Source organism: Podarcis tiliguerta (assembly GCF_965153285.1).
Source record: "Podarcis tiliguerta genome assembly, chromosome: 7".
Classification (NCBI taxonomy): Eukaryota; Metazoa; Chordata; class Lepidosauria; order Squamata; family Lacertidae; genus Podarcis; species Podarcis tiliguerta.
In genome coordinates, this window is record NC_139540.1 from 74,763,451 (window position 1) to 74,775,715 (window position 12,265).

The window sequence follows — 12,265 nt, forward strand, 5'->3', positions numbered from 1 at the left end:
AACATCTTAAAAGGACGGGAAGAAACACTAAGGACAGAGTAATTGCCACACACAGAAAGAACAACGATATAGTTTGAGTTCCTCACTTGAAATTTTATAAATCATTTAATGTGTCAACACGAATAGAAGTTATTAATACTGCAGTTGTTGTATATGGGATTATTATTATGACCGAAATGTAATTGAAACTAATAAGATTTTGGAACCCAGAAATAAAGAAAACCATCAATTCTTGCACGTGGGGGGGCCACTTTAACTAAATTATATAATTCGGTATTTGAATGATTGGTATTAATAATTGTATTATAAACTGGTATTGTTATAATGAGGCTTTTATTGGACTGCAATTGAAAACTAATAAAATATTATTATAAAAATTAAAAAAGCAACTACTAAGACCTTCTTGCAACTTCTACCCAGTTACAAGGCCACTGTCTCCTACTCTGCAGCCTCTCTCACACCCGATTCCACCTTCACACCCAGTCCTATGCTTCTTATTTGCTTTTCTGCAACCATTTTCACATTCAGCTCCCTTTTCCCTCGAACACAGACCACTTCCAGAAAAAAAATGCATTGAGTGAAGTATTGTGCAATATTTGAGGGTTTTGCACCCATTGTCTCTCTCACACACAAGGCAGCTGAGCTGAAGCTTTGAGTACAACAAGAAGCGAGGAATACTGAAAAGAAAATGGCAATTTTAAGCAATGGCAGAGGTTTGAGTAGAGCAAGCGGAAGGGCAATTTATCTAAGTGAAAGGCACGCCTCAAAAATCCTGACAGAATTATTAACTTTATCCTATTTTCTTGACCGAAACATTTGCCTGTTTACAGCCTTCCCAAGGTAGTCAGTCAGCCAAGCTGGAATTTAAACACAGAAGGAAATTAAACACATACTTATGAAAGCCTTTTTACTGAAGAGCATTTCAAAGTGCTTCTTGTTGCCTCAGAGATACCATGCTCATTCCCGAGGAAGCTGTATCAAAGTGTGGAAACGCCATAAAGATAAAAGCTTGCTCTTCACAGTGCACTGCAAAGCACAATGACTTAGCTAAGAGGTATTTGGGAGGGCAGATGGTAGCCCAGCCTTGCTCACTTATCTTGGGGTTTCAGAAGTAAGGGTTCAAGACAGGAAATCTGCCATCCCAGTCATATTCACTGGGGAGTATGCCTCATTGAGGACAGTAGGACTGACTTTCGAGTAAATTGCATGAAATTGCATCGAAAATGCATCAGGGCAGCTCAGGAAGTGCAATTTTAAGGTGCTTAACAGCTTCTGCGTCTCTCTCCACTATTAACCACTGAGGATTTAGCAAAAGAAGGAGAGTGCTACCAGATCAGCTCAAACATCCACCTAGTTCCACAACCACTCCTCAAAATAGACTATTAGAAGCCCGGCCATCTTGGCACCTGAGGAGAACCACAAAATGGCACCCCTTCCACCAGGGAAGAAGGGATGAGTGAAGCTCTACATCAGGAAAAAGAGGGGAACCTCATCCATCTGCCAAGGAGTAGGCAGATCTTGACTCCAAGGAACACGCCACAGGCATTACTGAGCCTGTGGCGGCGGCAGCAGTGGGCGACACATTCCTTGGAGGCTGCCCCTGTGGAACCTGCCGCCTGAGGCGGCCGCCTTACTTTGCCTAGTGGGTGGGGTGGCGCATTTCTGCTCCCCAACCATTGGTTTCCAGCAGCCTACTACATCCAGCATGGGAGGCAGCAGGCAGTCATCATGGCAACAAGCCACTGACAGGCTTATCTTCCATTAATTTGTCCAATCCCCCTTTTAAAGTCCAGCAGTGGCCATTACTACTTCCTGCGGTGGTAAATTCCGTATTTTAACTATGTGCCGTGTGAAGAAATGCCTCGTTTTATTTGTCTCGAGTCTTCGAACATTCAACTTCAATGGTTGGCCCAGAGTTCTAGCACTGTGAGAGAGGATGAATCTTCCCTCTGTTCACTTCCTCCACACCATACACGATCTTATATATCTTGATCAAGTGGCATCCCCTTATATTAATAGCCCCTTCCTCTGATTTTTATATTAGGCCTCATACACCCTTACTGAGGGGATGCGGGTGGTGCTGTGGGTTAAACCACAGAGCCTAGGGCTTGCCGATCAGAAGGTTGGCGGTTCAAATCATCGCGACGGGGTGAGCTCCCGTTGCTCGGTCCCTGCTCCCACCAACCTAGCAGTTCGAAAGCACGTCAAAGTGCAAGTAGATAAATAGGTACTGCTCTGGCGGGAAGGTAAACGGCGTTTCATTGCGCTGCTCTGGTTTGCCAGAAGCAGCTTAGTCATGACCCAGAAGCTGTATGCCGGCTCCCTTGGCCAATAAACCGAGATGAGCGCTGCAAACCCAGAGTCGGTCACGACTAGACCTAATGGTCAGGGCTCCCTTTACCTTACACCATACTGCAAGCAGTGCGGGAGGGAACATTTTCCCATACACTTATGGAAAAGTGGCTCCTGTTGTAAGCACTGAGAATACAACCCTAGGGTTGCCAACTTGTGTAAAAAAACACAACAAGAATCAGGGTACCTCAAGTGCTTCTGAGCCCATGCAAAGCTGATGGTTGCTTTCATAAAGAGACATGCAAATCTCAACCTTCAAAATTTGACTTGGGCGAGAGCAAACACCATATATAAGATCCTGAAATATACGGCTGCTGTGGCCCTCAGACAAGCCCAATAAACAGCTCTTTCAAGGGGGTCGGTTCCGAAGTTCAAGAGAAGCAGGGCTTGTTTACGAGCCCTACTTTGTCTTTTGAACGTACAGATTACCCAAGACATGCTGCTCAGGATTGTGTATGATTTATCAACTGAGGGGAAAAAGAAGAAGCATAAGGCAACACTTCAGAGAAGTCCCAAAAACTATTACACACAAAAGAGCGACAGATTGAGCTGCCGATTTATAAGGCAGCAAGCATCACCGCCCTTTGGAAGATGCTGACATTTTACTATTAGAGTCATGCCTCAAATTAGCATGTGGCGAACAGTTTATTTTTTAACCGCCATCCGCAGGCCTCATTCAGGCTCTCCCACCACTTCACTTAATCTACAAAGTGTGTGTGTTGCGTTTCTGCCACAGATGGCCTTCGAAGTTTCATAAAACATCAAAGCAATTGTGATAAAGAAAGTGGAAAGGAGGAGGGAAGGAAAACTGAAGCGCAGCACTGCTGCGGAGCAAATAAAAATAGCAGTTTAAATGCATCTAGCCCCCATCAAAAGCGAAACTCATAAACTGAACCATTCTGGGTCTTAAAAGGAATTAGCTACCTTCCTGAGGAAACTAGGTCTGTGCCATTAAGCATGATAAGAAGGCCTGGGTCTCCATCAGGGCAGTCCCATCTTAGTACTATGGGCCTGAAAATAATTAGATGCATTTCTAAGGGAGTTTTAGTATCTGTTAATAGATGTTAAGGAGATTATACTTATTGTAAGACTCTTGTTTTTAGTCTTTATTGTATGATGCTCTGAACAATATTTCTTAACCGCAAGTTAGCAAGTATCTTATTTATTCAGCTTTTTAGGTTTATTATTTATGTACTATTTACTATTTGTACGCTGCTTTTCCCTACGAATATGCCCAAAGTGGCTCAAAACAAAAGTGAAACGATTGAAAATCCAAATCCACCTCATTACTTCCTCATTCTGCAAAATCAAAAAATTAGATTTCGCTCATCACTTCATAAACATTCTGCTGATAAGCTGCATAACAAAGATTTGAACATCCTAAATACAGTAATGCGGAAACAAATACGCAAAATTAAAGAGTGAGGTGAAATGGGCATTTGAGTTTTGGTCGCTGGTTTTCTTTGTAATGGGATTTCACATTTTAGTGTTTAATTGTTGGTTTGGACAATGCATTTTTCTGCCCTGAGATGTTCTGCTGAACGCTAGATTATAAATATTTCTAATGAATAATAAAAATGAAATTAAATACCAGTTTAACCTCCCAACTTTTAATGAATTTGCAAATCAGAACTTCAGAAACTTTGTCCAGGTTTCCCTCCACACTGCCTTTCTAGAAAACACACAGGCATCTTGCCTGCGTACTCACAGTAAGCCACATATTATGATTTATATATGTAAAAAGATTCCCAAAATAAAGAATTCTTCTTCGTTTCCTCCTTTGTGGCTTTAATCCCAACAACATCTAGACGGTCACAAGCTTGTCAGCCCATTAAAACATTATTTCGAGGTGTGTGTCTACTCTGGAGCCATTAAGTTCTCAGTAAAGCCTTCATATCAGAATAATGATGTAGTGTAAAACATCTTGCACAGCAAATTATCCAAATATCATTCAGCTGCATTAGCTCTGTTACACACTGCTACCCTCATAAGGTAACCAGGTCCAGCCAGCTAGTACTTACTTACTCTACTAGTTGTGTACACCAAGGTGGAATCTACACACATAGAAAAAAATGCTCTGAAAATGCTTTTAAAAAAAAGTTTTGAAAAATACATTGAATTTTGCATTGCTCACTGTTGCCACCTAGTGGCACATTTGTATACTGCACTTTACAACACATTTAAAGCGTTTTATTTGCAGCTGTGTAGCTGAGTCTCTAGCCCTCTGTACTTTGCTCACCCAGGTGGACCAGAAATAACAATGTACTATTTGCTGGCTCAAGCTTAAGATAAAAGTTGAGCCCCTGTTTCCCAGGAGGGCTTGTCACTTGAATCTTTTATTTGCCCCTTGCTTGCACAGTAATATTGAGTCAAAGATGTAGGATTTCAGAATGAGCGGTTATGTGAATTCAGCAGAAATAATAAATACTTGTGCGCCCATAAAGGCCCTTTCTTGAAAAATCTTCCTTATGAAGCGCTTTGTGGTCAAAGTTGTATCCAACATTCCTGAGGATATGGAGGAAAACTTCACTTTCCATGAAAAAAGCGAAGCGATTCCCAAGGGTCTAAATTTATCATGTCACAGCATCATCTACTGGTCCTATCATCGCCTGAAAACTAAAAAGAGGTTTTTCCTACACAGAACTGACATAGTTTCTCTGACAGCATTGTTCTAAAACAAATAAATCTCACCTTTGCTACTGGCACAGTGATGCCAGAAAATATATTTATAATAAATGTACATTGTGACTCTCAGGTGACAGATTTGCTGCCCTGGAATTGCCTGTGGCAAGATAGCTCTCAGGAGTCACAGGTATCCTGGCAGTGTCTAAATATTGACACAAACACAGAAAGGCTAGGCCTGGAGTCATAAATTTTGCAGTGAACGTTGAGCCTCAAAGGTACAATTGCAGGGTGCCATTAATTAGCCAAACAGAAGAAGTCTGTGTAGAAGTAGCCCAATACATTGAATTTAACATTAAACAGTACATTATTCGAACAGCACAATTTTAATAAAAATGGTCACACCAGCAATCTTAATTTTTGTGTGTGTTATTAGCCAAAATACTGGAAGGCATAAAGGTTACTTCTCAGGTGTAAGACTGCCCAGCAATGCGTAGGCTGCAAAGACCCTGAACTGGGTTGGCTGTCAGTCTGAAAAAATAAATCTGCACCTTCAAAGCTCTCCTTTTTCAAGCTAGCTCTCTGTATGCAGGGGAGCTGCGGAGGGCAGAGAGAAGAGGAGAACGCCTGTAAATATTTTTAAAGCTGTGGATCAGGTCAGCTGATCCACACCTCCAAACCTTTCAATTACAAAGTGAAAAATAAGTTTTGCTTCTGACAACCACCCCCTGATGCAAATTCTAAGAAGGAAAGTTGCTTTCTGGTGATGGAAGCGCTCAACAATGCCTTTGTGGAGAAACCAAAAACTTCACATACAGTGGTACCTCGTTTTGAGTCCGCCTTGTCATACGTCCATTTCGCCGAACATCCGCAGCAAACCCGTAAGTACCGGAATGGGTTACTTCTGGGTTTGCAACTCGCGCATGCGCAGAAGCGCAAAATGCTCCACGTGCATGCGCAAAGTGGCACTTTGTTGTGAGACCTTTTCGTCTAGCGTCTGGGGCTCCGGAACGGATTCCAGTCGCAAAACAAGGTACGACTGTACTAGGTTAAGGCCCAAGCTGAACAAAAAGAAACCATGAACTAGAGAAACTTAGGAATTGATTTACTGGGGAATGTAAAAATACCCACTTATATTTTATATACAGCTGCACTGAAAGCATCCACGAGACCTATTAAAAGATGAGTAGCTAGAGTCCTTTTGCACAGATCATTATCTTGGCCCAGGGAATGGTGTGAAGACCATTGTACGGTTTTTGACTGTTGAAACTAAAGGGTTGGGGCCATGAGCAATGTCTGGACAGCACACCACCTGGGAACCATATGTAAGCAGCTGTACATTACTTTGAGGAAGAACAGGATATAAAAGCAAGTAAAGCAAACATACAATTCCATTCTTAGGTACATGAAGATCGGATTTCGAGCCTATGAATTCTGTGCGCCCATTCATGTGGAATTTTGACCCACTGTAGGAAAAAACCATGCATGATTCCAAAATATGAAGAGGTAATGTAAAGGCACCCACAGCTATCACTTGCCAATGATTATAGGGGGGGAAAGGCATACGCAAACTTTTACCAAAAACCTAAATATACTTTTGTCTTACCTTATCGCTGTCTAGTGTATTCTGGGAGGTTCGTGATGCAATTGAAATCGTATCTGGCTGACTGCTTCCATCTCCTTGACTATCCAAGTCTTCTCCATCTCTAAAAACATAAGAAGTTAAGAGTCATTAGCTGGAAAAACATTTTCTGTGTAGGGTGATGTTAATATTCATCTCCATGTACAAAAGCAGACATTCAAATAGTAAAAGGTAAAGGGACCCCTGACCATTAGGTCCAGTTGTGACGGACTCTGGGGTTGCGGCGCTCATCTCACTTTATTGGCCGAGGGAGCCGGCGTACAGCTTCCGGGTCATGTGGCCAGCAGGACTAAGCCGCTTCTGGCAAACCAGAGCAGCGCACAGAAAGGCCGTTTACCTTCCCGCCAGAGCGGTACCTATTTATCTACTTGCCCTTTGACATGCTTTCGAACTGCTAGGTTGGCAGGAGCAGGGGCCGAGCAACGGGAGCTCACCCCGTCATGGGGATTCGAACCACCAATCTTCTGATCGGCAAGTCCTAGGCTCTGTGGTTTAACCCACAGCGCCACCCGTGTCCTGTGACATTCAAATAGGAGGCCAATAATATGCTACACAAAACCCAAGAGAAGGGAATCAGATATGCCGTTGTACTTTTAGTTACATCAGTTAGTTTTAAAATCGATTGTGGTTAATATATAATGGATGGATCATGCAAAGTGGATAAAGAATGTACACAAACACTATCAACTGCAAGTTCACATGAAGGTACAGAAAATCCATACAAATAGTGAGCCTAAGGGAGGAGGTGTTTTGTTTTTACAATGCTCACTGGAGAGTATACTGATCTTGGCATGTATGAAATGAATAAATTCCTTTGTCCATCACTTTTAGCACAGTCTGACTACTATATATCAGGAGATTATGAACTGGGAAATGCACAAAATTCCCTGTTTAGTATGACAATTTATGCACATTCTTCAAGCCATAACCCACTCAAACCCCTCCCCAAACACTTTCCAAAATAAAGGGAGCTAATGTGTTAAACCTGTGCATTCTGAAATTACGGAGCCAGACATTTGGTGACTGCAATTTGCTATACAATACATTTCAGTACAGTGTCAGCAGCTTGCTTGCTTGCTTGTTTGTTTAGTACATCTGACATGTGTCAACTTCTTCAAAAGTCAAGCACAGCAACTTTTAAAATAAGGGTCTGAATAACACGCAACAAAATAATGCATGTGCTCAAGTTTCTGTGCTGTGTAATTATTTGAAGAGCTTACAGTTCAGTACTGAGATCTAACTAGCAACATAAAAAAAAACATGTTTCCCAAAGAGCTCAGCCTTACATACATTTGAGACAAATATCATGAATGACGGGCTGGAAGTGTATAACTTGACATTCTCTGCAGTTACTAACCTTCTTCCTTTCTGTTTTGTTGTTGGTGCAGTTTTGGGGATATGAATTGGCTCTTTTAAAGCTCCCTTGAGATGAATCGTTCTTTCCTGTATTACTTCTCTGATGTGCTTGATCCAGTCTTGCTTGTTTTCAATACTGGAGGCCTTTAAGACAAAATAAGCAACCTATTTTTTTAATGTTACCTTCACTAGTCAACTCCACGTATGAAGGAGGGATGAAGCAAACCTGGTTGTGTCATTTACAGTAGTATATTCACGGTTTATATTTGCAGAATGGTATTTCTTAATTATATTACAGTAGTTGTGAAAAAGAGATGTTCATATTATACTTCATACAGTTGCCTGGTTTGCACACAGAGTTAATGTCAGTTTGCATTTCTTAGTGCAGAAAGTATTGATCTGATGTGTAGAGATCTTTCTTATTCTACTTTATTCTACTTAATTCAAGAGTGTTCTGGAAGCTTCTCTGTGTGAAAGAAACAAGCAGAAGGTTCATGATGTTTGGGTTATTCCTTCAGAGAAGCAGAGTACAGCTGGCTTAAACTGGTTCTCTTATCTCTTCTGTCAAGGTCATGCCGACTATAAAAGTAAGGCCAGAAGGAGCCTGGGTTTCACTTTCTCTTTCTACTTCTTTTCCTTCTGATGTGGTGTTCTGTACACAGTATGCTTAGTATTAAGCTTTAGACTTATTGTAAGTTATTGTAAGCTTAAGTTAAGTCTGCTGCAACTGGTTTTCTTATGGACAGTGCCAATCCTGAATGTATTGGATTTGTGACCATTATGTCCATCTGCCTTCAGTAGCAGTAAAACTCTGCTGGATGAAATATTCATTGCCTCTGGTCTATTTTGGGGGAATCCTGCAACGTGCTTAAGTTTTTACTCTGCTAACTATACATTGGAATCTGCTATGGATCAATATTGAGTAGAATTTCAATGACAGTTAAACCATAATGCAGCAGGACATTTCAACTGCTTGCTCTTTTCCTCTCGAAGCCATCTTTCTGAACCCCTAATTCATGTGTAAGGCTCAGAACTGTTGGTACAGTGGTGCCCCGCAAGACGAATGCCTCGCAAGACGGAAAACCCGCTAGACGAAAGGGTTTTCCGTTTTGGAGGTGCTTCGCAGGACGAATTTGCTATGGGCTTGCTTCGCAAGACGAAAATGTCTTGCGATTCCTGGGGTTTTTTTCCCGCTCCCCACCCCCTTTTTCTAAGGCACTAAGCTGCTAATAGCCTTTTAGCAGCTAATCCGCTAATCCCTTAAGCCTTTAATAGCCGCTAATAGCTGCTAAACCGCTAATAGCGCTAATCCGCTAATGGGCTTGCTTCGCAAGACGAAAAAACCGCTAGACGAAGAGACTCACGGAACGGATTCTTTTCGTCTTGCGAGGCACCACTGTATTGTGCTCTGCAGGCCGGATGAAGGGGGGGGGGACAGTTATTCAAAAATAATTTCACACGCTTAAAGAGTATCCGTACACCCACAGTTACCTTTAGTACAATTTTGTTGTCTGAAGTAGGAGTCCTACCAATCCAGAGTGCAAATTTGCAAGGGTCACCTTCCACGTGCTCTGTGACACCCAGCTCTGAGGTCTGAAAATCAGAAGAGATTAGAGGAATATAATTCAGATTTTTAGAATAGTCATAGGCATACAGCAGCCACGAAATTAAAAGACGCCTGCTCCTTGGGAGAAAGGCGATGGCAAACCTAGACAGCATCTTAAAAAGCAGAGACATCACCTTGCCAACAAAGGTCCGTATAGTAGAAGCTATGGTTTTTCCCAGTAGCGATGTATGGAAGTGAGAGCTGGACCATAAAGAAGGCTGATCACCGAAGAATTGATGCTTTTGAATTATGGTGCTGGAGGAGACTCTTGAGAGTCCCATGGACTGCAAGAAGATCAAACCTATCCATTCTGAAGGAAATCAGCCCTGAGTGCTCACTGGAAGGACAGATTGTGAAGCTGAGGCTCCAATACTTTGGCCACCTCATGAGAAGAGAGGACTCCCTGGAAAAGACCCTGATGTTGGGAAAGATGGAGGGCACAAGGAGAAGGGGACGATGGAGGACGAGATGGTTGGACAGTGTTCTCGAAGCTACAAACATGAAGACCAAACTGCGGGAGGCAGTGGAAGACAGGAGTGCCTGGGGTGCTCTGGTCCATGGGGTCACGAAGAGTCGGACATGACTAAACAACAACAACAACAACAAGGCATACTTCTGGTCAATGCCCTTTCAGACAAACAACAATTGCTTCCATTGTTCCCTGACTGGTTTCCTGTTGACAACAGCCCTGTATTTTATCCATATTCCAACCTTCAGTCTGTCCTTTCCCCGCCTTAGTCAAGAACACTAAATACTTCTTAAGTGATTTTTAATGTCTGTTCTGCCATAATCTTAAATAAAAAGTATTTTGCGATCTGACCAAGCTATTGCTAAAATTCTAATGTATTTTTGAATGCTCTGAATGGACAGAGGTTGCTGATTTTGGGAAAGTTACAGCTCGTTAAACGTGACACAGGTATTGATAGACAGCAATTAATTTCCAACTGCAAATCTCAGAATCCTGCTACTTTGAGATAAAAGAATGAGCAGGTGGTGTCAACTACTGATTTATAGGGTGTTTTATGATAGGTTGAGTATTATAGTAAGCTTCAATAATTACCTTCCTTTGTCCATTACTGGGACAAAGACTATCCTAAAATGCTTCGTTTTAGTCTGCAATCATAAACACACTTACCCCAGTGAACTGAATAGGACTTATTTATGAGTAGTTACATATTAGGATCACAGTTATAGTTAGCTATAAAATTGTTAGAGTGTATTTTCTCTCTCTCGTGAGAGTGGGTGTCCATCAGTACTCTGGCATTTTCAGAAGATTTCTGTAGCCCCCTTCTAGGAATGTTTATTTCTCTACTTCTTTTCTGCATTCCGTTTCAGTTGTCAAACAGGATACTGCAGAATAAAGTAGTTCAGGATCTTAACTCTACACAGGACAAAGAGAGGCTCTATCAATAATTCTGGACATAAAGCAGAACACTGGAATAATTTCAAAAGCCAAAAGATGACATGTCTGGATTTTGTTCCTTGACATGATGCAGTTGACAATCGGTTGTAGATCATTCTCACTTTACGTGGTTCAGTGGAATAAATTTGTGAGGCTCTTCCTTTGAAAGCTCTAGGTCAAATCCTGGTTTAGGACAAAAGCTATCATGTTTGGTTGCATCAGTCAAAAGCTTTCACGCAAATTGGCGTGACTGGCAGTCTGTGCCCTGAAGTTATTCTTCTGTCTAATGTTGGGTCTGTTTCTAGGTCACAGTTGTAGAACCATGCTAGGAGGTGCATATGTGACTGTTTCAGTGTATTTTAGCTCCCTCATTCTGGCTTCCGACACTAATATTAGTTCTTTTTGCAATAAAAAGGCATAGACCACCATATGTTTTCCATGGGGCCCTCTCTAAAAATGCCTGTGTACTACTCAAATCATCCAACTGTTAATAAATTTGAGGTCTTTTAATTATGTGGAACGACACCCACAATCTTCTCAATTAAGAATCACCATACAGGACCCATTTCTAAATAGGTACATTTAAAGGGCCTTTCCACATGGGGGAATCTGTGCATTGGAATGGCCATTGGAGAAAGACTTTCCATGAAAGCCAGCAGTCATTGACATTGGAACTGTCAGAAATGCACAAGGAAGAACTAATGCAGCTCTTAATAGACGCCTGCCTTGGATCTGCAAAACTGATGATTTCCACAAAGGAAGAATTGTTATTTGGATTTGGAAACTTGGAAAGCTTTTCACTTTATTAGATGAGGACTACAGCCACCACCTCGCCACCCCTGGACATTTAAAACGATATGACAAAGTTCCACCTGCTCTGTTATAGCTTGTCACAAAGTTGTAAGACCGTATGGCACCCCCTAAAAAAGTAGGAATCCTCATCAGCGCATAAGAGAAAGAAAGACCCTAAAATACCCAATTTTCTCACTTGATCTGCAAAAAAGGAGAAGCCAGAAGCCACTCTCTTTCCACATCAGTCCATTAGAGGAGACTGCAAATAACTAACTTTCACTCCCTACACCTTTTGCCTGAGTTCTTCTCACATCCATCCCTCCACCCAATACCAGGAGCTGGGTCTGTGATTACTAGTTGGCTATTATAAGACTGGCAAATTGAAATGCCTTGCTGTGGTTTTCAAGTGAGCACACTCCAGCATCAGATCTGTGTTTCCTTAAAAAGCTGTTGATTCTTTAGAGGCAAAATGGCGTCTGGAGAGCACCATGTG

General features: G+C 41.9%; 1 protein-coding gene across 7 annotated transcripts in view; it reads right to left on the minus strand.

Moving 5' to 3' along the window:
- The window catches only part of TRIO (trio Rho guanine nucleotide exchange factor), a 257,003-nt gene that overhangs the window by 71,021 nt on the left and 173,717 nt on the right, over positions 1-12,265 (minus strand). For all 7 annotated transcript variants that reach the window (XR_014513332.1, XM_083449240.1, XM_083449242.1 and 4 more), the window contains exons 31-33: positions 9,464-9,565; positions 7,974-8,116; positions 6,581-6,680 (exon numbers count right to left, since the gene is read on the minus strand). Coding sequence is in view for 6 of the 7 variants with exons in the window: in XM_083449240.1 (XP_083305366.1) it covers positions 6,581-6,680; positions 7,974-8,116; positions 9,464-9,565 (345 nt within the window). In the remaining variant the exon portion in view is untranslated. The remainder of the gene's footprint in view (positions 1-6,580; positions 6,681-7,973; positions 8,117-9,463; positions 9,566-12,265) is intronic.